The sequence below is a fragment of the Motacilla alba genome, chromosome 10, assembly GCF_015832195.1.
Source record: "Motacilla alba alba isolate MOTALB_02 chromosome 10, Motacilla_alba_V1.0_pri, whole genome shotgun sequence".
NCBI classification, from domain to species: Eukaryota; Metazoa; Chordata; class Aves; order Passeriformes; family Motacillidae; genus Motacilla; species Motacilla alba.
Window position 1 is genome coordinate 10,434,177 of NC_052025.1, and position 25,589 is coordinate 10,459,765.

The 25,589-nt window shown below is 35.7% G+C and overlaps 1 protein-coding gene across 4 annotated transcripts in view; it reads left to right on the top strand.

Moving 5' to 3' along the window:
- Positions 1-509: 509 nt before the first annotated feature.
- FGF7 (fibroblast growth factor 7) overlaps positions 510-25,589 on the top strand; it is a 29,238-nt gene continuing 4,158 nt past the window's right edge. The window contains exons 1-3 of one of the 4 annotated variants that reach the window (XM_038147349.1): positions 510-757; positions 1,662-1,856; positions 25,456-25,559. In XM_038147349.1, the coding sequence (XP_038003277.1) occupies positions 718-757; positions 1,662-1,856; positions 25,456-25,559 (339 nt within the window). In that variant the 5' untranslated portion in view covers positions 510-717. Of the gene's footprint in view, positions 758-1,271; positions 1,857-25,455; positions 25,560-25,589 lie in introns of all 4 variants that reach the window. The other 3 variants (XM_038147346.1, XM_038147347.1, XM_038147348.1) reach the window with 3 other exon arrangements.

Here is a 25,589-nt window from a genome sequence, read left to right on the forward strand (position 1 = left end):
TGAAACATCCAAATATACTTTCTCATTTTCACCCAGTGGCTGATGAAATAAAACCTCCATGCAGTGGTCCCTCTTTTCAAATCCATGGTATAAAAATATACCTTATGATCTCTAAGGACTACAGCACACCCTTCTCCACGGTATGCAACAGACCCACACTTCATATACCCTTCAGAAAGGCACTAAGCAGACTATGAATCCACCAAACTGCAGAAGAGATTTGAAAGCACACTGAGATAAGCATGTGAGTACAAAAGAGAGGAGGAGGAATTTTTTAAGGACAGAAGAATACTGACCTAAACCAGAGCACAGAAACACTGAGAAGCATGTGAAGTAATTCTATCCATGCAGCACAAAATATACATTTTTAGAAAGAAGATTCTTGGGAGATTTAAACCATAAACTATGTACATAGCTCCCTCTGATGACCATTGGACACGATACAATGCAAGTCTCCTTTTACTTTTGTTCGTGCATTCAACTGACAGCTGACTGGTTAAATTCTAATTGCTTCCAAGTGAGGTCAGCAAAGGTATTTATCGAAAAGGACTGAACAGGCTCAACACACACATGCACGCGCACGCATAAGCACATACACACCATCTCTCCAGCCTGTTGATTTATGGAAACAATTATAATTCTGGTGGATTCTTTCTGAGCTGAGAAAGTTTGTAGCTACAGTAGAGTGTCTCATGTTGCAAAAAGGAGACAACAGAAATGGAGTACTTGGGTATCCAGCTCTTATCAACAGGAACAAGTAAGTTATCTGTCCTTTACAAGATTATTCAACAGTTTCTAACAGCTAATAACTTATTTTTATTTCTATATGCTAGATGCTAGGAAAAGAATTAAGAAAACTATTCCTACTAATAATCTGAAAAGGGTAGGAACAAAAAACACAGGGCTAAAGCCATGAGGTCTGTTTTGAAACCTGAACTAGAGAAAAGTTGTATGATAGGTTGTGCTAATAGTAAATGTATAGATATGAAGTAATCAGGAGAATTGTATCATGCATGAGAGTTGAAATGAATCAATAGGAGATTTTTGGAAGGGCTTAAAACTGAAGAGAGAACTGTGTTTACAATCAGTGTAAATGTCTGGTTATGTAAATAGTTGTATGAGAGATAGCTATTGTATATGCATTAGCATGTTTTTAAAAATGAGCTCAGCATGTCGTGTATTTCTGTGTAGTACTTTTCATTAGCATAATGTATCCTTGCACGTTTGTAACAATTGAGCATAAAGACTTACACATGCACCTTTTCTCACAGATCTTTTGCCTTCAGTGCAAGCAGCAAATTCAAGTAGTAAAGAAGGTCACAACAACAAAGGTTTTTATAACTTGTGTCTTTAAAGGATATTCTGACTGAAGAGATATTTAAGAAGCTCTTCTATTTCGCCATTAACTATTAAGGAATAACGATCAGAATTCTAGAAGAGGGAGCAATCTCACTTAAATGAATCTGTAACTCGTAAAGACAGAAGGCAGGTCGGTGACCTAAGAGCAACAGTCTACTTGAGATTTAATTTTCATTATGTTGTTCATGAACACCCAGAACACTGCACTATAATGCACAAATGGATACTGACATGGATCCTGCCAATTTTGCTCTACAGATCATACTTTTACATTATCTTTCTAATGGGCACTATATCTTTAGCTTGCAATGACATGACTCCAGAGCAAATGGCTACAAATGTGAACTGTTCCAGCCCTGAGCGACATACCAGAAGCTATGATTATATGGAAGGGGGGGATGTAAGAGTGAGAAGACTTTTCTGTCGAACTCAGTGGTATATGAGGATTGATAAACGAGGCAAAGTGAAAGGGACAAGAGAAGCAAACAACAACTACAGTAAGTACTATTTTTGCTTTTCCCAAGTATTTAGAAATTTACACATCATTGTTTCCTATTCCTTGATTTACCATAATTCCTAAAGAGTTTTGTATCGTGTACTGACCATTGTGTAAAATAAGTTTTCCAATTAATCGTACAGCAGGACATTTGCTATTGATTTTGAAATGCGTCATTTTAAATACTGCATTGTAGATCTGTTAATGTATTAGTTACAGCTGGGAACTATTAGCAAACAGAGAGCCTATTTTAACAAGTGAACTAAGGTTGTATGTACGAAAATGTATAGCCACCAACTCTCCTCATAAAATACTCCTGAAACATTAAACCACATTTATATAGAGCACAAACTGCCTAAAAGTTTGGTGTGTCTGACTTAACAATTAAAACATAGAAATACTAGAAAGTTCAATGGAAAGAATTATGTAAACTCTCTTGCAAAATCTTTTCAATATTTTTGCCAAGCCAGGAACAAAATCTATTATAGTTTCTGCAGTTCATTATTACAATGATCATAATGCTGAAAAAATATTCTCCCCCCTTTCTTCCAAAACCATGACTCATCTAGAGAGAATGGACATACAGTATTGTATGAAGCTCTACCAAGTACAAATTCTGATCTGGAAAATTAATTGTTATACTAATGTATTTCCACACAAATACCTATATAATCTTTGATTAATATTTGAAGACATCAATTTTACAGTCACTATTTTTGCCACTTTGTCTTTTGTGTTGTTACAAACGTATTGTTTATTTAGAGAAACATGACATCTACTTGAAAAGGCATTACTTTATTAAGATGCAACAGGAAAATACATAGGATTATACTGCACATTTCAAAACAAAGTTATAACAAAAAGGGGCCAGGGACATGCTGGTCTAGTGTTCAGAGACAAATAAAAGGACAAATTTATTTCCAAGAATGCTGCTTTAAAATTATTTAATTTATTGTATATAATAGTGTGCTTTTTATAATAGCAGCAGCAAAAGAAATCCATAAATCAAACTTCAAGAGCTGTTAGTGTGTGTCAGCCTTCAGCTGAAGCTGAGTGCTTGTTTTCTAACAGAGCAGCACTTTCGCGTGCTACGCGCCTGGCTAGTGGGCTTCATAATTTATTCCTTTGCTTCATGACTACATTAAGTGCTTGGCAACTTGTGTGGCTAAAACTGCATTGACTAATGTTACTGTTTCTTTTAAAATTTGTTTCCATATGTCTCCTTTCTTCCTACACTATTACATAGTGAATAACCATATTCCTCTGAAAGACAACACATGGCCAGCAGCCAACTAAATTATTTGGTCCATATTCAAGAAGACTCCCTTTGAGTTTCAGGAGGGCATTGCTACAATAGAGATCCATAGGACTAGTTTTGAAGTGAAATGTTGTTCCCATTAAAAAAATCACTAGAAAAAATGTTACTGACTGTTGAAACTGATTCTTCTGAATTAATGCAAATAAGTGAATATTCACAGTACCAAATTTTTTTCTGTTATTATTTACAAACACATTATGACAGCATCTAGAGCTAAGTAATTTATTATACAGAGTTTCTTTTTTAGTTCCATGATGCTTAAGTAAAATTTTGTTAGCAATTTAGTATTATTTCAAATTCAAGCAGAGGTTCTCAGTTCTCTGAAGGATCCCATTCTGCTTAAGCACATTAATGACATCTTTAAACATTCTGTACTGAGCCCATTAGAGAACACCACATACTCTTGTGCCAGTGATGTAGTCTCTTGCAGTTTCCTGAACACGTCATGATAATTTAGTGATGGTAACTAACTATTACAAATTACAGAAAGGCAAACTTGAGTCACTAAACCCTTACCTTCACATTGCAGTGGCAAAAAAAAACCCAAAAAACCCCAATCCTTTTTCTGGGAAATGCAATGAGTATGATGAGAAAAAGCAAAAGAAATTGTAACAGTTATCTGGTAACTGATGTGCACTGTGACCAACTGTCTTTATATTGGCAGAAGTATGTAGGAAGGTCCCACCCTCTTAACTTTAATACTCTAATTTATCAATTGTTTCTTAAGGAATAACACCCAAATGCTTTTGTTGCACAAGTAGATAGGCAAATATAGACAAAGAGGACTAGAAAATGTAAACACTGATAACCTGTATTTTGTGAGAAACTACAGAAATTAGTAGCAATATTATGGGAACACTATTTGTCATACCCTTTGTTCAACAAAAGATGTAAACAGCCTTTCTCAGATGTGCCTGAGGCTCTCTACTAAAATCAATAACCATAAAGAAAATTATATAATATGAGGCGCAAAAAGCAAAACAAACAAACAAAAAAACCCAGAAAAAATAATGCCCACCTGGACTAGTACACCTTCCCTAAGGGAAAAAAACCAAACATCAGAAGTTTAAACAGGCTATTTTAATCCAGGTTCTCTGAAAAGCGTAATTTTAAAACCATACAGATGAAAAGCATGTATTTCTGTGTGTTCAAACATTCTTGTTCCACGTTTTCTGAAAGTTAGTAAAAGGTAAATCAAATCTGTTTCATAGGATGGAATGCCAGAACTGCTGCAGTCAAACTAATCAGTGGGCATGAAAAGTGTTGCACCAAGAGGTTTCTTCTCATTTTATCCCATTTTCCACTTACATAATAAATAAAAGAAATTCTTTCCCTTTTGAATTTGCTAATTTGTGCTACTAAAATAAAATAAAAACAAAATCATATTTTTACCTATCATAAGTTAGCTTTATGAAGGAAGCTGTCCTGACAGTTTTGTAGATTAAGTGAGCTACTTCTTTTTAGCCCATGAGGTGTGAAGCATGAATATGGTGAAGAACAATCTTCTACAAATGTCTGTAGAAGGATAACTTCATCAAAAATTTGGCAAGTGCCAAAATTCATAGAGGTTCTCTTACCAATTGGGACTATAACTATAAGAACACCAAGATGGTGAGGAATTAACATCTTTGTATTTCAAACTTCTCGAATTACAGAATAAATATATATACACATACTATCAAAGTCACAGCATAAATAGTGAAAGTGTTAAAATTTCTAAGGTTTCCAGTTAACAGCCACTGTATTAAATGTGTGTGGATTCAAATTTCACATCAGAACTAAATACTGAACCAAATCTTCACACACCAATTGTAAATAATCTGTATTGATCAGATTTTTATTTCTAAAATACATTAGAATGTAATTGCTTAGTACATGTGTGCTGTCTCAGTGCAAGCAAATTGCCAAATCCTGTTTACAACAGTGCTGACCTTGTTAGGTACCCAAAGAATATGGTTCTGTGCACATTTCAGAAAGCAGTAGAGCCTTCTGGTGGACTTAAAGGTGATAACTCAAGAGTGAACTAATCAAATCAGAGGACAGTGATCTCCACTAAGTAGGGGAAATCAATTTGCACCTGACAGCTTTGCTTTCAATCTGAAAACTAAATGGCAGAGGGAGAACTGAAAAAACCCACTGAAAAACAAAAGTAAGAATTAGGCAGCAGCCAAGAGGTTAGGTCACCCAGAAAAATCTGTCATTATTCATAAAAAAATTTCTCTTTTATAAAAACTTACTGCAACTTAGCAAAGCCTGAATCTTTATAACAAAAAATAAATTCTGCATCTTGTTCAAGGAAAAGAACCTCAGTGTGCACACAAAATGCACTTTTTGAATTCATTATTGTAAAACGTGAGATTGACTGAACAAATCTTGGAGATAACAAGGCAATTTGCTTACTCTTAACCTTTGATAGAAAAATAAATCTCATTATCACTGGTTACTCCTGCCTTCATTTCAGTTTGCATTTCAGAATTTTGCCAGATTTAGTTAATTTTGTTCAGAAAAAAGGCAGCAAAAATCTGAGTTTGTTTTGACTCTATCCAAGAGGATTTTTAACTATGACTGGATGATGCTTTAGGACTTTCCATGCTCTGTTGCCTTTGGAATCTCATTTTAAAGACTTCAAAGGGTCTCTTAGTTACTAGGAAAGCCTTCCCGGAACCTGAATCCTAACATGTCTGATCCTATCATATTCCACGTGTGCTCCAAACCCAGAAAGTGCCTATTTCCTCTTTTTTTTCAGTGGGTAAAGCCAACCAAAGAAGAAGTGGAGAAAGTAGTCTAGTGAGATCTTGGCATAAAATGGCTGAAATCTTGATTACAATTTTATCTTGGAAAACTACTTCTATTTTGACCAGAATCCAACAAGTCAAAGTTTTCAGCAATATTATATGAACTTCAACTCAGTTTTGCTCAAATGTAAATGCTAACTGATGACAAAATACACTTTATACACATCTTAGTGGTTAAATTTTCTAACTTGCTTAGAAATCAGAATTACTTCCACTAGCATTTTATATAAGCTTCTTAGCATAAAACAAATATAAGTATGTTATGTTACTGTATAAATTTGATTTCTGTTGCTTAAATACATATTACATAGATGAGCCAAGATGATTCAGCTCCTGAAAATCAGGTATTTCAAGACGGGTATTAATGGACTAGATGCAGTTAAGGGTTATGCATGCTCCAGACAAACAGAAAGTCTGTCTCTGCAACTGCATTCTTGGTTTTTCAAGAGGTTGTGGTTCAACCAACACTTTGGTGCCAGAAGAACGCAAACCTTCATTAACATGGAAGTGGTTTTGCTTCACATTAGTACTCTGCTAATCTTTCCAGTTATAACAGAAAGATTTAATTCAAATGGAAATATATACATATCCTCTCAAAACCTAACCCACAGCACCAAGGATGACTTTCTCTCCCACAGTAACTAATCAAACCTAATATACCAGACTCCTCTGCTGCCTCTCCAGTTCTTTGTCTGGCACTGGGGGTACCCTCAAGTGTCAGCCAGCAGAGAGATCTATGCCTATCCCTCAGTCTATGCCTTATCACAAATCCCAGGTTTTCACCCTCAACTGCTGATGAAGATGGGTTTTAGCAAAGGTACAGATAACAGAAGCAGCTGAGTTATACCTGTCTTACAGCTTCTATTGAGTTTTTTGGTGAGTGTATCCTCCAGGGAGATAAAAAGAAAGCAGCAAGATTCTTCAGTCTCACCTATCAACATCCAGATCACTGCTCAACTGGCATGGTATAAGAGGGGTGCCACAGAACACAATTAAAACTGTTTACAACATCCAAATTTACCTCCTGAATCTTCATCACCTAGTCTATTCTTAGGCATTTGCCAGCTGAAAAATATGTGTAAAGCCAGACGGTAGCAGTTTACACTCACTTTCTTCTCACTCTCATGAACAAAAATGATTGCATAAGCTCTGTGGGGGAAAACTCAAACCTCTGGCCTCAGGCCCAGGCAGCAGCTCCTCAAGTTAACATACACCAACAGGGCTATGCCTGCCTGGGGGAGCTTCAAAACTGAGCTAACATCAGTCTGAGCAGTGAAAAAATCGGAGTCTGTACCCACTGCCCTTACTGATTCCTTTGACCTTGATACACCCTTGTAGCTCAGCTGTGACTTGGCAGTTTTTCTGCATCTCTCAATACTGAAATTTATCAGAAATGAGAAATAGCACACTTTTATAGAACAATCAATCAAATTTAGCAGCCAACTGCAGAAGCAGTCACAGGATACATATAAAGATAAATTGCAGCTCCTTTTCCCCCACAGCTTTTCCCCCACATTGTTTACGATTTCTGAATTCTCAAAAAATTCAGTGTTGTATCATTAAATATGTTATTGCTCCATCCTGAAGAAAATGTGCTGAAGTGGCCCTGACCTGAGACTCAAGAGACTTGAGGCTCATCCAAACTTCTAAGCAATCTGCTTACAGACTTTGGGAAAATTCTTCCAGCTCTCTGTGCCTCTATGAAAAAGAATTATTCACCTCTCTGTAAAGAGCTTTTAAAAGTATTAGTGAAAAAAACTTCCAAACCACAAATGAATTGTGTGTTAATATTATAAACCTTAAATAATTTGATAATAGAACATTATTTGACTAATTGAAAATGAACTAGGAGTCCTGAAGTCAGTAGCTAGACAGAAAAACACAGAGCTCAGATGAATCTTAATGAAGCAATTTCCATACAGGCAAACAGAATTTGGTATAAAATTTAATTCCTTATACAGTTGGTCTTGCAAAACAAAGCCCAAATCCAGATATTCCCCTTCACAGCTTCCAACTTTCTGTATTGTTTGAGTATCCGAAAGTGATTGTCTCACATTTCTAGGATCCTGGAATACACAACTGAGTTGGCTTTCCTCCCCATCTTCCTTAAAGCTTAGGAAGACCAAGACATCCTAAACCATATAATTACACTGTTCCACACTACATGATCTAGCAACTAGCAGTATATTTTGGAACATATTTCTCATCAAAACAGAGTAAGTTTAGGCAAATGTAGGCTGTTGCTCTTCATGGGTGGCATACTGCTTTTGTTGCATAATTGACTGCCTATGACTATATTTGGCAACAGTATTTCAATTGTCTTGTTTGACCTTTGACATTATTTTTAAATCTGGATATGAAAGAAAGATCAAGTTAGCCTTCTGGTGCATGCAATTTAGAAACATTATTAATAAAAAGTTAATAGTGAAAATTTTTATGGCAGTAACATAATAGAGGTTAACAATCATAGCACTGAATTGTCACACTTTAAAACTTTCATAACACATGACATCATTTATTCAAATGGAAAAAATTCTTTGCAACAATTGGCGTTGAAAAGTTAGAAGTGGATATTCAAGATGTGGCCCACAACTTCATGAAAAGACACCAAAGAAGCAATAAAAATACCAATGCAATCAATAGGCTCTTTTGACTATTATTTAGCTTTTAAAACAAAGAACAAAACCAGGATGAAGTTATTAAAGGGTCTAGATACTCTATTCAAAACACTGAAATCTTCCTTTTGCATCCAGTTTTTCAAAATTAAGCCCAGGCAGGATACGGATAGATCAACTCAAAACTATAAATGAAAACAGCAAACATGACCATTCCATGGCACTGATAAACACAGTGACTTCAACAGGGATCAACACACACCAGTCATGTCCATCTGTTCAATAATTACATGTTTCGAATACCCCCATAACCTGGGGGATTTTTCTTTTTAAGGTGTTTCTTAGCATTAGTACTTCCATTTTTGGTAAGCTTGCTTGCTTCCTCTTAAATGTGTCAGCAGACACTGGGAGGTGCTATAGACTATAAAAAGAAGGTGATCAGACTTGTCCTTGACTATTTTGATACCTTGCATTTTTAATATTTGTCTAACTAGAAGGTATCGTATCTTAAAGAAGAAAAAATAGCCCCAAAAAAGAAGCAGATTTTCCTTAATAACCTTGCTAACTTTATATGCTTTATTATGACCTTTAAACATCACATGGAGTTTGATATTTCAATCAAAAGTAAATGTTTACAGAAAAAAAGAAGAAAAAAGAGATAACTTTATGACTGCTAAAACACAGGAATTCTTTTAGATGAACACACATATTACCTAGAGCTGAAAAAATATTAGAGGGGAAAAAATAACCACAATCAACATCAAATTTGGAAAAGGTTGTATGTGAATCTGTGCTGCGGTCCCTGAGCTGCTCAGGTGCACTGGTGCTGTTGTTCAGTAGCTATCTGTGTGCACAGCGAGAATGCAGTGGCAAACATGGAGTTCTACATTCCAGGTGGAAATGCTTACTGCAAGAGCTTGCTGGCTTCTTGTGTAACACATTCACAGCATTATATGGTGATGATAGACTTGCCCTTTGAGTGGTCTACATGAACTCTAGGGCTGGCAATGTTCGGGCTCTCTAGCTAGTCACTGAGCAGATGGATTTGGGAGGGAATGCTGATCTAGTCAAGGGAAGAAGGCAGCAAACAGTGGAGTGATTCCATCCAGTGTTTGTGTAGGTCCTCGTGAAAACAAGAGCTGTACTCCCTGGCAGAAACTCTGAAGTAAACCAGAAAGGATAACTGAATCCTGGAGAGTGCAGTCAGTACTAACACAATAGGAAACTGCAACTTTCACCAGCTTTCAAAAGCAACTTTAACTCCACCAAGCTAATTTATTTCCTTTGGAATAGCCCAGGCGGCTTGGGGACTGCACATAATGTGCAAGATGATACACAGAAATCCAAGCAGTTTTTGAGTGCTTACTGGTGACACTTTACAAGGATTTAGGGAACTAGCTATGTAAATCTAGCACAGAGTGATTCAAATAATGGAACTTGCTTGGTAGAGCTGCCTTACAACAAGGGAGATTTACACTGTGGGAAAGGCCAGCACAAGATCTCCCCTCAGCAGTAGCCCTTTATGTTTGCTTGTGGGAAAACTGCACCTGAAAATTCCTGAACCCATCACAGCCATCTCACTTCCCAATGCTACAGCAAAACATTGTACTAGTACCTTTACATAAGGACAGGGACGAATACCTGTGTTCAGTGAGATTCATCCCAACTGAATTCCACACACAGCGGGAGTGCCTGCATTAGTTCAGCACCATCTCAGCACTACTGTACTAGAACACACCACAAAAAGAATTCTCTGCCATGTACATCTCTGACCACATCTGAACTGCAAATGGGACAGAACTCACACAGCACTCTGCCTACAAACATTGCTACTAATCAAAAGCAAAATTGTATACAAGTACTTTCAAACTAACTAGTGAAAAAACCCATTCTTCCCATTTAAGCAAGCTCCACTCTTCTAACCAAACTTCTTAGGTTTTTTACTGAGCATGGAGATTCTGCTCAGTATTTCCAACAAAGACTGAAAACTAAAACCAAATACAAAGGTACATAATTCCCAAGGCAAGCAAGTTCTTTAAAGCACCCCAAATGACTGCAAACAGTCGAAAAAAAAGAAAGAAACTCATTTACGCCCAAATGATGATTCCAAAAAGACAATTAATCCACTCAGGAAACACAATACCACCTATCACACCAGGTAAGGGACAACATAAGAACTGTGGCAAAACCCTCGGCAGGAAACGGATGGAGAGCCTCTTCCCTGTACGGAATCCTCTCCTAACTGCTGGCCAGCTACAAGGGCCTGGGTCTGCCCTCCTTCCTCTCATTAGTATGTAGTCAGGTACACAGGTGCTTTGAGTCTCTTGCTCTGTTTTGCATCCTGCCACCCCATCAATACTGGCACTGTTTCACAGAGCTGAGCATTTTCTCTGAGCATCTGCTTCAGCAACCAGAAAAGCTTTCTTATTGAGGTTGTGAAAGACAGTCTGGCATGTTCTTCTACCTTACTAACAGTGCAACAGCCACATACTTGGGTGAATTTGTGTTGGACTTTGTAGTAGGTATTTATTAGTTCAAAGGAAATCAAATGTTACATCGATTTGAGAGTAGCCTTAGGAGAGTCTGCTCAAATTATAAAGTAAATGGCAAGAGTCCTAGGCCACTTATACTTGTCCCTTTAAATGCCTTTTAAATTGAGCAATGAAAATAACACAGCTATTAATAAAACCAAGCTTTTAGATTATTATACACCAATTTCAATCAGAATGTTTATATTAGCAAACTGGCACTCAGCCTCCTTTACCAAATATCAAACTAAAATTACTTAGCATGCCTTCATTTCTGATTGGACCCTTATGTGACTTGGGAAATTCAGTCTATATTACTGAAGAGAACTATCATGCAACAAAACTAAAGAAAAAAAATTTCCACATCTTTCTAGGAAACTATTACCACATATTTCACAGAAATCATGCTCTGTTGATTTTTTAGCTAAGTAATACAGTGTTTTGAATTTGAATTCCTCTAATTTAGTCAAATTCTTCTAGGACACATTCTGATGAAAACTTCTGAAATGGCACTTTCATCCAGAGGGAACACTGGAAGCAAAACCAGTCTATACCAAACCATAAAACTACCATTAGACCAAAAGGAGAATTTTTGAATTATTCATAAAATGCAAGACAAACCCCACTAATTTAGTTTGGTGATGAACTAGGCTGAACTCTGATCCAGGGAGATTATTTAAGAGAAAGAAATGAGCAACAATGGCTATATCATTTAAGCAGAAAATGATCTAGTAATAAAAGATATATTTATCATAATTATAGTGAGAAATTATAGTGAGAATTATTCAGAACTGTTCAACATTTGAAATGGAATACACTTCTGTGTTTGTCAAAACAAGACGCTTTCTTCTTAGATAACAAAATATTCCATAAGCACAAGTAGGTATCTATACATTGTCCTTTTCACATAGGATCTGTAGACAACCCAGAGACAGCTCTCCAAAAGGGCCGACAACTTCTCAAGGGACACTTCAAGCTACCTTACAGAAGGGCAATACTTAAGCCTAAACCCCACATCACATATATGGTGCTTAGATTTCTACATCACTTTAGGTGGTATCTACAAAAATGTGCAAGTTGCCACTGTTATGCAACTGTGTGAGACAAAAATAGCAGAACCCATGGTTTCTGACTTTGTCCTAATCACTTGTAAGTGATAATCTTGTATATATAAGATAAAGACATTTGTCTCCTGCTAGGGCTCAATTAAAATCATGACTGCCATTAAGAAAATCTTTTTTCCCTTTCTTTCTCTTCACATAGCTGTTCACTGTTTTCTGTCCGTGACATAATTTTGTTTAGGGTATTCTTATTCATGTATGAGAAAACAGAATAAATATTAGTTTTGTACAAACTGTTTCCCCAGTAGACTACCCAGATTCCAAAGGTCTTTAAAGGTGATTTAGGAAAATGAAGAATATTTCTGTCTGCATACACCACTGTAAATATTGAGGATTTTGGATCACAATTTATCATATTGTCTTGTTCATATTTCAGCAATGCAGTTACGGGTGTTTTCAGCTGAACTGAGCTTAGCAAGGAGAATTGTTTGTTACAGTGCTTGTTTCCTGAGTTCACTCTCCAACATCAGACCCGTCACAGCGGGATAGTTCCTTTCTTTGTTTTCCTCTTAAGAGCTTTCTGGCAGCTGCACCCCAAACTAGCCTCTGTCAGTGGATTCCTAAAGAACTCTGCATACATCATCTCCTGTAATCACATGTGTGCAATCTACATCACAGGTGGTATTGTACAAAAAAGTCGGATTTGAGCCCTGTCAGACCATACCATATTTGTTTCATTAACATCGATTTCTATGTGAAAAAAACAATTCCCTCTCTGTGGGTGTGGCATTTGATTGAAATAAATTCTCAACAACACAGAGATGTAATCAACATGAGAAAGTAATTGCCAAGAAGTACAGTATTAGCTCTTTCCAAAAAAAAGTCAAAATATGGCTTTTCTATTCATATTGACTTTGGGATGAACTATGGAAAACTACCACCGACGGTCTAAATAGCTGCTGTTGAAAGTAAAGAATATTGCACAGCTGTGGAGGAGTTAAGTTACTGACTAGTGGAAAAGCTATCTAACCCTGTGATTCATTAGGAAAAGTTTGCTCAAGAGATGAAAGACCCATATTAGGAAAGAGACAAATACATGCCATTTGTAAAAGTCTGGCTCTACTGAAATCAGTAAAAGTTTTGTTACTGATGCCTATCCATGGCTGAGGAGTTTATTTTAAAATATGGCAAATAATAACTATTGCTTCTCCAACTGCATGTGCTTTTACTTTAAGATACCGTTTCATAACATTGGTAATAAATATTGGGCATAAAGGAAAATGAAATTCCTGTTCCACTATTAATCTCTTCCTGACTTTCAAGTCAGACTGACTTCTCTATCTCACCAACATCTATGTAGGAGTAACACTGCTATCGCTATTTATTCTACTTAAGATATGGTCTGAAAAGTGCAGTATATCAGAATATACCAATTTAGGATACTCAAAAAAAAGTTAGCTGTCACTTTTCAAATATATGTGCAAATTTATTTTTACAAATGAAAGATATAACTGAAAGTTTATTCATTTTTCTAACCTATATTAAAATCACAGACTCACATTTCTATACTGACTAAAAACTGACAGCATTATTTATAGTGAATATATATTCAATAGTAGAAGTATAATCTCATTTTGTGAGACTTTTTTCCCACCATAGAACATTTGCGTTCATATATGAATCAAGAATATATTGATACTCAGGGGGGAATTAAGGTGGCACAAAAAGACAAAGTTAAGAACAGCAGAATTACTTTGTTTCATTTTGTGTGGTAAAAAACAGCCATCATCTCAGTAAACTTGGGTAGTGTTTCCCCAGCTCTTTGCCGCAATACAGCTGAAGTCACAGATATTTTATGCAAAGAAAGAAAAGGTTTCTTCACCACTTTAAGTTCTTGGAATAGCCATAATTGTTTCAGTCAGAGCAAAAAGCATAGCAAATCCTTTACTAAGAACAGGTTTTCTTTATATATTTTAGAACATACCACCACGGGCACAGCCAAGCCCTGTGCTCTTTTAACTGTACACTCTTCAAGGCAGTTCAAAATTTCCTGCTAAGTTCAATGTTAAAGAGTCACTATCCTTTTATGTTGCAAACATTAGGAGAGAATAGTACCATAAGGAGTAGAAATTATCACAAATACAATACAGACTCAAAAAAGGCTGTCAAACTGAGTCTGCCAATCACAGAATTATGCAAGTTTAATGCAAATCCACCACAAAATAAAAATGTAAGAGCTGCAAACCCTTTATTTGCACATGCAGCATCTGCTAGCCAGTCCAGATTCTTCTATTAAAACCCTACTTACAATTATCTGAGTCATCTAATTTCATAAACCTATGGAAGAATCTCATTTTACCCTGCTTCCTTAAAATGAACATTTTATTCTTCCCTTCTTGTACTGAAATGTATGTTTTCAAACATCTACAACTCACAGACCAGCTGTTTCCCAGATTTTATAGGGGTCCATAAATTCTGCTACAGGTTGCTTATGTAGTACTTCTGTGGAGCTCATCAAACTTCCATGACACCACTACATATAAGAACAAACTGTAGCAGGAAAAATTGAAAAGTGGAACATTCTCAAAGGCTCCTGACTGAAGCTGTTCTCTAATGCTTGAATGGTATGAAATCTGCCATTTGTTTCAAGGTCAAGAGAAAAGTATGTCTTTACACTTATGCCAATGCACAGCACTGTTGTCTATCAAACAGGTTGGTTGATTATCATCAGAGATGGAAATGTGGAATTCTACCAATATAACAATATGGATGCCAGAATGGATCTGAATTTAGGTTATTAAATCCTTTAACAGACTGGTCACAGATATCTTTATTACAAACAGTCACTGTATAGTGATACAGCAGAACCTATGTGCTTTGGGAGCCGAGAAAATGAAATACTGCAATTTACAGGCACAGGAGAGCTCACATCCTTCCTTAGGCTGCTCAGGGCCACAAGAAACTTTCCTTAGTTAAAAGGAAAGGTAAAGGTAAAGGTAAAGGTAAAGGTAAAGGTAAAGGTAAAGGTAAAGGTAAATGTAAAGGTAAAGGTGAAGAAAGTGAAGTGGTTTTCTACCATAATTTACATGCTATAGTTAATTGAGAGAATACTTCATGTGGGGTTCTTGGTGATAATGCAAAGGGACACTGGGTAAGACAACAAAGCAGCTTTCTAACTTCATAGTTGCCGTTTTTTATGTTCCCTCTATATAGCTTTAGTTAATATAAACTGATAAATTAATTAAAATAAATATAACTGTGCTGATTCACACACGAGGATATAAAAATTAGAACAAAAGCAATGGGAAACTGGATTATGTACAACCAACAATACACTAAAAATGTGTTAAAGTTAATTAAAACATTTAAAGAAATATCAGATAATTTGGCTCTATGCTCTATTACTTGTTCAGTACTTATTACTTATTCCAGTAGTGTTTTACATTAGCTATGACTGATAGCTTCTTGTCATAGCATAACATCATACAATAGTATGTCACAACACACTGGAATGTGAGTACTAGAGCTCTGATTTCTACTTACAGGGCACAAGTAACTGTCACTGAAAAGTGAGGCCACTACTCTTATTGAATGCAAATAAAGCAAAGCACAGAAAGGCTGTGGACTCTAGAAAATAGAAAATGTTTACATTATTCTAGTGGAGATAGTTTACTCACTGACTTCCTGATACTATGCACATGGACAAAAGTAAGAGTGTGCATGGATACTTTTATCACCAGATTCAAGATGGTTACTCTACATCCTGGCATTTGCAGTCAAAACTGAAAAGAAGTCCAGGTTTTCCAACTGGTCAATTGAGCTGAATTTAAAAAGGCTGATTAAAAAGTCACATAAATAAATACAGAATAAAAGAGAAGTTTGGCAGCAGCTCCTACAGTCTATTTGCTCTGGTAATAGCAACTGGTTCTGTAGCAGAGGAACAATTTTCTCTGCTGGTGCTGATGCTGCTGTTTTCCTCAGTTTTGGTATAGAATTGTAAAGCGAGATAAAAACTGAGGATAACAACTGGATAACAATTACACATTTACAAATATCTGGTCATCTAAACAGAGAGGTTTCAAAGAGCTGCCTGTGTGTAATGGCAAATATTCTACTGATTTGCCTAAAGTCAGGCTTCCAGTCAGGTTTAAATTTTAGACTGGTAAAAACAGGGTGTTTACCTGAAAGAAGAAAATTAATTACTTTAGGCAAAATTAAGACAAGGAATAACCTAAGCTATTTGAAAAAACAACAATGGTAGGAGAATTGACACAAGTTTTGATCCATATACTGAGCAAGACAGGAGAAACATCTGCTACAAAATCCTAATTTATTTATCAGAATTGAATTAGATTATTAGATTGGTTTTGATTTTAAGAGGGTTTTAATTTTCTCCTTCTATTAGTTTATAATTTAGTCTCTGGTCTTATACAGATTTTGCAAGTTCAACTAAATCTAAATTATTTGTCAGCAGCAAACCAGAACAACTTGAGCAGCCATACATATAAATATATGTCCAGTAGTGTTTTGAAGGCAGGAGCGAGCCAGCTGGTTTCTATCAATTCCCACTCTGCGAGGCAGTGAGGGGTTAGTACAATTTTCTTAGCAGCTTCTTGCATTTTGTACCTTGGAAGGAATTACGTAGTGCCTGCCCGTGTTCTTCTAGACACTGAAATTGGTATATTTAGATATCCAACTTCAGCTGCTCCTGCACAAAATAGCAGATCTGATCTGGAAATGGAATTAAAATCCATGCAGTTGGGTAGTGCTTGCCCTACATTTTACATAACTACTGAGAGTGGGAAATGATGTCTCTCTTCAAGAGGGATTGCAGTGTTTATGACTTAAATGAGCTCTTAACTACGTGAAACAAAATTTGACTGTCTAAAATTTCAAACCATTTAAAACTCTTTGCATCTATGCCATAGGCCCCTCAGGATATCTTCAAGCTCTAGAATACTGCAGCCACTTCCTTTATTCTGCAACCACTTTCTGAATTTTACTTATTTTAAATAATTTTGGTTATTAGCTACTTCTGGGACCATTTTCACTGTTAAAAAGTGTTGTACTATATATTTTAACTGATAACACATTTCAGAATGTCATTATGATCAATCTACAGGAATTTAATGTCTGCTTTTAGTGATTTATCTCAACGATGTCGAATTTTAAGTTATCCTCAAAGAACACAGGAAGGCAGTTCCTAGATTCAGTTTGTCCCCAGAATATGGCTCTGCTCTTCCTCTTGTCAAGCCTGTTTCAGGAACCAGAAAAACTGCCACAGGAACAGCTGGAGACAATACCCAGAACAAAACAGCAAGGCCTTGAGCTCAGGGAAAATTTAATATAAAAAGAGCAGATTCTATGCTGGATTTATTTTTGCCCCGTTCAGTTGAATAAATCCAGAACCCCTTGCCACGTTATATTCAGGATGACTTTGCAACTGCCTGCAGCCAGGTCATACAGGTGATAGACAGGAAATGCACCTGGATTTAATGTTCCTCAGAACACAATTCACAGAATGAAATACTTGTACGTGGAAAAGGCACGTTAACATGCACTTCTTTTTTTCATAGAAAAACAGAAGAAAAAGTCTTCTATAGAAATGACAAGAATAATTTTATGTCAACTGTGATCACTAACTCAGGAAAGGAGCAAACAGCTCATTACCAGATGAAAACATGAAAAATTTTTTAAAAAGACAAAGTAATCTATTTAAAGACTTTTGCATTATGGAAGAATTTGAAAAACAGGAGGCTGTGGTCTTATGTGGAATTTTCCAAGTTCAGATAATCAAAATAGCTGTAGACACTGAAACTGAATCTGGGAAGTTTTCTACCTTTAGTTGGATATATCTTATTTTGCTTTGAAAAGGTTAATAAGCAACATTTTACATTTACTTTTGGTATTTTGAGTCTACATTCTGAAAGTCTGCAGAGCTTGAAAACATCATTTATTCTAGTAAAATTGGCACAAAATATTTAAATACTAGAAATAGCCTTCATCTGAGCTGTAGGGAAAGCATTTGTTGTACAAGTTCAACTCTAAAGTATTAAATCATTAATTTTATTACTGCTTGGAAACAATTACATTTTGTAAACAGTCATTCCACTTTTTTTTTCCATTTTTCATATCAGTAAATTATTAATGCTGTAATAAGAGATCACTTTTTCAGACTGAGGATTAAGACTTGAATTTTACATGACAGTATTAATTCTAAAAAATAATATTACTCTTCATTATAACCATATGTTTAGCTTCAGGGCAATTTTTATTGGAGGGAAATGTAGTTTCCTGCAAAAATGAGAAATGACTACATGCTGTCTAAGAGGCTGATCAAGAAAATATTTATATAAAGCAGTGGAGATCAGTGAAGTAAAGACTTCTAATAAGTTTAATGAGACATTCCCAAGAGAAGGACTGCCTGGGGCAGCATGTTATTCAGCTGTTACCATGTACTGCTATTCACAAGTCACACCTCTACAATGAAAAGCTCCATAACTTTGCAATCTACTTTAGTGAAAAATGTCACACCCTTTGCTTCTGAAGATCAAATCAATAGAAATATTGGAAATAGAGTGGTCTGAATAGCTAATGTTCAACAGAGACATGCACAGAAGGCATCAATTTAGAGTCAGAACATTCTACACCAATTCTTACTATGCCACCATCTTCAATGAAGAACGAAGCATTTGATTTATAAAACTAACTCCCAACTCAGCAAAATTAACAGAGAATTAATACAAAAGTGAGGCAAAACAGGTTGTTCAATAAGGAAAAATACTTGAAAATTTTAAGGTATTTCCCTTTAGTAATTATTAATTGCAATAGGGTCAATGAAATTCTCCCTACACTAATTAGGGAAGGTAGACTTTACATGGGGCTGTAAAATGATGAACACTGCATTACATTTATTCATTATTATATTCATTGTTCATTATTATTTGAAAAATGACTAAAAATAGCTATTATGGCTTTAAATATTTCCCACTGCAGAAAAAATGTGCTAAGTTTAAAGTAAAAAGAAAGGTTTATATCCAAACATAGTTCAAACCACACTCTTCACTTTACACTGTAGTATCAGCTATCCATGGTTGGAAGGGCAGATCATACATCTGATGATGCACAAGAAACTGTGTAAATACTTTGAACAATGCAGACTTCAGAGTGGAACTTGGCTTACCTCTTCCTTTTCTGCAATAAAGATAAACACCCACAAGTCCAAGTACACATGCAAAGAACACATCTTATAAGTAAAATAACAGCATTTTTACACAATCCTTTTAGTTCCCTGCTGTATCTTCCCTCTTATTTTTGGTTCTTATCTTGCCTTTTTTAACTCTGTTTAACCCTTTAACTCTGTTTTCACAGAGTTATCAAGTTAGCAGTTTCTTTCATAAACCTTGACATGGCTCATATTCCACAACTAACTGATCTGTCAGCTGTTGAGTGTCACCAGGACAATGGTTTATCATAAAGTTGTTGCATCTAGCAATGCATGTATCAATTAGTTTGTATGACTGAAAAACAGTGGAGACATTTACGGATAAGGTAATGTCAAATAAAGAAAATTTAAAATGATAATACAATGGAGTACAAAAAATACTTTAATGGACTTCTGTTTAGCACTTGGTTGATTTTAATACAGTATGCCTCCTTTTTGTGCCCAATTAAATGAAAAAGGGTAATTAAACATCAGCTACTTATGCTTAATCAAACGTTCTGTACATGAACTAAATCTTGTAAGCAAATCCTGCTGCTTGAGAATGCTGAACACTGAGCTGCAGCAAGTTCTCAAGGAATACCTCCCTATCGTTAACCATGTTTCCTTGGACAACTACACTTTTTCCTGCTTGGAAATTACACACAGGACAAACCCAGGAGTTTTGAGTGCTTTGAGAATATCTCCATGATATCCAGATGTCTGGCATCTCACTGAAGCAGTAGCTTCAACTGTTCTCCTGAAAATCCCTGACAGATACCTTATTTCTGTTCAGACCATTTTTACAGCCATATTCATATTTAAAGTGCTTCAGAGACTCTACACATGCACAGCAAATGCATGCACGGATACGGCAAAAAGCCCCTGAAGATCTTTTTTAGCCTTCTATGCTGTAAATAACAACATATATGTGTTTATGACATAAATCAAAATTCCAAGTATCACAAGGAGAAGACAGAAGAAAGTGATAGTGAATGTATGTACCAAGTTGTTTTCTGTTAATTAATTGTTCATTAAAAGCACATCCACAGACAGAAAATTCCTGGTGTGGACAAATCTCCTGCTTTGTAACATATTGTAACATATTTTAACATATACCTGTACATTTATTTCTACTGAAAAAGCTTATGAACAGGAGTTCTGTGAGGTACCATCTAGGAAACTCCTTCATTCTCTTGCTAAGAAAGTACTCAATACAAATGCAAAGTCTACTTTCTATCAATTTTAATTTAATAATAGGGAAAAGTAAAAATTAAGTAATATTAAAAATATCTTAAATCAAGACCTTTATTTGCAGTTAATTTTTATATTTGAGAGAGAAAGAGCACAGAAATTGTTTTTCATTGTTTTACCTAAAAATGAACTTCACAATGCATCCATTTAAAAATATTAAGACTCAAAATAAATTATATTGCACAAATAGTTTACAATATAGGCACTATATTAAAAAAAAGGCAGAAAATATTTCTTGAAACAAATTACTTTCAAAGCTATCCAATAAACATATTCATTTCACTGATAACATTCTTCTGGAAAGACATTTAAGTGTAATACACCGGCTATTTACTGTGCTGGCTTACCAAATGCACACATTTGCACCAATAACACCATGAAAGTTTTCCAAGATCGACCATCATGAACAATATTTTCTGGCTTTAAGAGGCACAAACATTACCTTATTAAGTGCCAGAACAAAAGAACAAATTACATTACTTATCATTAAATAGTGTCTTCTAAGCAAAGACGAGATAATTTTCCTTGGCCTTGAATTATTTGCAAAGGTCATTTGAACTCATAAATACGTGCTCCAAATTCAATTAATGAGAAACACAAGTTAGTGAAATTTAGAAGTTACATTTTGTTTTGACTCATTTTCCATCCAAGTCTTTTCTGCCCCTCTGTCCCTGTTTAAGATTTCACATACTTTATTTTTAAAGACAATTCTGCTGAGGAAAGAGTGTTTCACAAACACATTCCTCACAAGTGCTGAACTGTCAGTGCCAGCCTCCCTAACCCTAAAAATCAGCAACAGACTGCTTTTTTTCAACTTCACTGCACAGAGAGACGCAAGAAATGAAGTGCTGTATGTATCATATGTGCTCCCACAACACATGTACCTGGCAGACAGAAAAGTACTGGCATTAAATTGCTGACAACTTTCTGAAAAATGTAATGGATGCCAAAATGTCTCTTTGAATGAATGTCTACAGACACTGTGACTCTGCCAAACTGAGGTGCAATGACCAGAAACCTTGTGTGATAAACATTGAGGGGACTGCAACATATGAAATGTCTGGAAACAGAGCCAGCTGATGGGGGACTGAACACAATGTTTGCTTCCCAGAATCTTGCTGAACAATCCTGGCATACTGGGGCATTCCCTAAAACATGAAAAGAGATCTCCCTCTGTGGTTCTGCTGCCCCTCCTCTTCCAAAAGCCCCCTGAGAGGTTATACCTGCCCATGGGATCTTCCGGCATGAGCAGCACTTATTGAATTCCTTATAGCTCCCAGGAGCCAGAGCTGCAATTGCTCTTTCGGCCTCTTAGCTGACAAATGAGTAAAGGGAAATGCCCTGATTTTGCTAAATCACAAGGCTCTAGCTATTTTGTTATAGATAAGATACTTTTGTCGAAGGATATTATGGGCAAACACAAAGAAACTGCTTAATCAACTATGTCTGCATACTGATGGAAATTACTTTAATATAGTCTGCAAGCAGATTATGTAGCAATAAAAGCAAAGATTTGTTTTAACAAATACGTCAGTGTGTTGTAAAAGCAAAAAGGAGTCTAACAAATAAAAGGAAGATGAAAATGCTGATTTGAAAATATTAATTGAATCAGAAAACACACTTAAATTCAGGAGATAAAAACAAAATTATCAAATGCTACTTGCCAGGAAAGAATCATCTCACATGACAATGCTCAATTTTATAGCAATCATATAACTAAATGCCATTTTTCCGCATAAACTTCCAGCCTGAGGTACTGTCCTGCCATTCAGGCTATGGTTATGGAATAAGTCTACACATAAAAGTGTCTGCTTCTGAGTACTGAGGAACTGTCATTCTAGACCCGAATGCCAAGAAACTCACCTCATTAATGACATAAATTTTCTCCAAAACCTGATGCATATTTCACCCACTGAAGCTGTTGTATCGGCTTAAGGCTTGTTGTGTTTATTTTCTTTTTTTTTTTTTTCCTACTGAATATCAACTGTGTGTTATTTAATTTGTACCAAGTGGTTCCAAAGGCTGCTGCCACCATCCATAGGCATCTTTTCTGAAGCCAAACTATAGCCCATCTCTGCTGAGTGTCTTTTACATACATCAGAGGAATTTAGCTCTGTAGGAATCTTCATTCACTACAGGAATTTTAAGCTACATTTGATACACTGACCATACAACCATATAAAATTGTTTGGAATTTCATGCTGATTTTATAGGAAGTACAGTTGTTTTCAATTTTGGATGCCCATCTCTAGGGTTTTTTGTTGTTTTTTTTTTTTTTTCCTGGCTTTAATCTGATTTCTTTCCCAGTTACTTTGTGGTACATTAAATCTTCTCTTAAACCTCTTCCAAATTTCTCTAGGGATGCTATAGATAAAGCAACTAAAGAACATAGTTTACATTTTAATTTTGAACTCAGGGATATTTAAGACCTTGTTGAAGCTTGGCCTTCTGAATTTCTCCTCATCAAGACCTTATTAATTTAAGCATGCCTTTAAAGTAATTTCGGTTACTAGAGTATGAAAAGAGTATTTCAATGAAACAATCTATGTATAAGAATTGTCTCTTTCCCATCCTAGCTTGGTGACTTTTTTCTTTTCATGAATAGATATTGAAAGGATTAAGCACTTTTACTTCAAAAGGAAGCAAGTAAGAATAGACTTTCTCATTTAAGTCAAGGAAAGACATTAATGTCTCAACAGTGAATAAAGCAGAAAAACAAGTACCCCAAACCAAAATAAAGTAATTCCAACAAGTTAGTCACAATCTACTTCAGGCAAAAAGAAAAAAACTAAAAAAATAATGTAAAAATTGTACAATAATAATATTGCTTTGTACAAAACCTTTTTGGCATTTCCTTTTTTAAAGCACTAAGATTTCTTACTACTGTAACTTCAGCCAACATCAGCTTACTCAAAGAAATCTCAATTCCTATTAGCATGAATTGTTTTAAAAAGTAATTTTAAATCTTTTTTAAAGTTCTGTATAAATAGAAAACTCAAACATAGACTTTTTTTTAAAAACTCCCCTTAAGTTAATGGCCAGCAGAGGCAAAAGAACAAATGGATATAAGCTGTCACTGAAGAAATGCAGATTGCAAATTACTACGAAGTCTCTAGCCATTAAAATAAATCAAACTCTGGAACAGCCTTCGGCAGAAAGACTGGGGGCAAAGAAATAACTCCAATTTAGTATTGGCAAAGTTTATGAAAAGAGAATTATCTGATGCAATTCCCAGGCTAGCAGAGCACTGGACTTGATGACCCAGAGATCCCTTCCACTGTTGTGTTCTTTGTTAGGCTAAATGCAGATGTTCATCTGTTTTTTAGCCTCACTGTGGTTTTTCTAAAGTGAAATTTAAATGATAGTTAATATAATTCTTGTAAGTTTCAGTTACAAATTACCCTTTGTTAGAACTATTGCTAGGCCTGCAGAAGAGTGGAACTTGTCAAAGAATTCTAAAAGCTTTAGTTTAAAAAAAGCTGGCTTAGCATTATCAGGGAGTATAGAAGTATAAACACTCTGAGCTGAATGCCCAGCAGTGCACACACCATGAGAAGACGGAACTGATCTGCTAAAGAAAAAAGGACAAAAATGTACCCATATATTCTACAACTGATACATCAGTAATATCAAGGAGAAAAGCTAAACAACACGAAGGAAAGCAAAGGACAAGAGGAGATAAAAATGTATAGGGAAGAAAAAATATCATAGATATTTAATGCCTTTCTTAGAAACCTAACTAATGAAAAATTATTACCGTGTGGCTGTGAAAAGTCAGTGCCAACTTGAAAGGGAAAAAAAGGAAATGTTTTGTTAACGAGGAAATTCAGGTGATAATGTAACACATGCCTCTCTCCCACCTCCCTCACTTGTCTCCCCCAAGCTTAGCTGTTGCAATTTGCCTTACGTTGGCTGCCTTTGAAAGACCCCATTTTGGAGAAGGAGTCATAGTGCAGTTGCTATGGCAGAGTTCTGTCAGTGACTCAATATTGAAAGAAATAGCTCAAACTCAGATATATAACTCTAAACTACTGCTTAAGAAAACATTAATAATGTTTAAGCTTGAAAAAACCTGGTGTTCCTTAATAACTTGCATAATACCCCTGCTTTCACTTTTTTTTTAAATATTAATAAAAGAATATTTTTTATGCTGCAGGTAACTTAAATGTATCATAGTGACTACAGAAAAGTATTGCTGATATGTGTCAGTGAGATGAAAATAAATCACGTTATAGAAAACAACACTAAATGCTTTCTGGTTTTGAATAAAGAAGCTCTCAGGGCAGCCTTTAATGATTTTCAAATACACGTATCTTTACAGCTCCGATCAGTCATAAAAGCACACAAAGGTCAAGCAAATACTTTATCTTATTTCAGACACTGTGGTCTGTTTTCTATCACTCGCAAGTTCTAAGGTTTACACTCTTTCAAGGGGATGATACTGCTACACAAGACTTCAAAATAAAGGCTTTACACAAATTCTGTGAACCTTGATGGCTAACTACATATTCCAAATGAAACCCTGATCCTGATAAACTCTAAGCTACACTGATTCTCTGAAAACAGAAGAATTACTTATACTGACATCAAAACTTCAATATATACTTAAAAATTGCCACCATACAATTTCAAAGTGGCTCTATGCAGACATGATCACAGAGGGAATTTTTAAAGTCTAGCCCTTCACATGAACACACTTAAGTTTTCTGTTTTCCAAGAATAAATTCAATAAACACGGAAATACTACAGAATATTAGTTCAAGGAAACCTTCTGAGTTAACTGGAGAACAACCAACCATTTTACAGCCCTTGCTGTGTACCTTTGCAGGTATTCTAGAAATCCGAACGGTGGCAGTTGGAATAGTGGCAATCAAAGGAGTGGAAAGTGAATACTTTCTGGCCATGAACAAGTCAGGGCGACTGTATGGAAAGGTATGGATGCAAACTTCTCTTATGTGTACA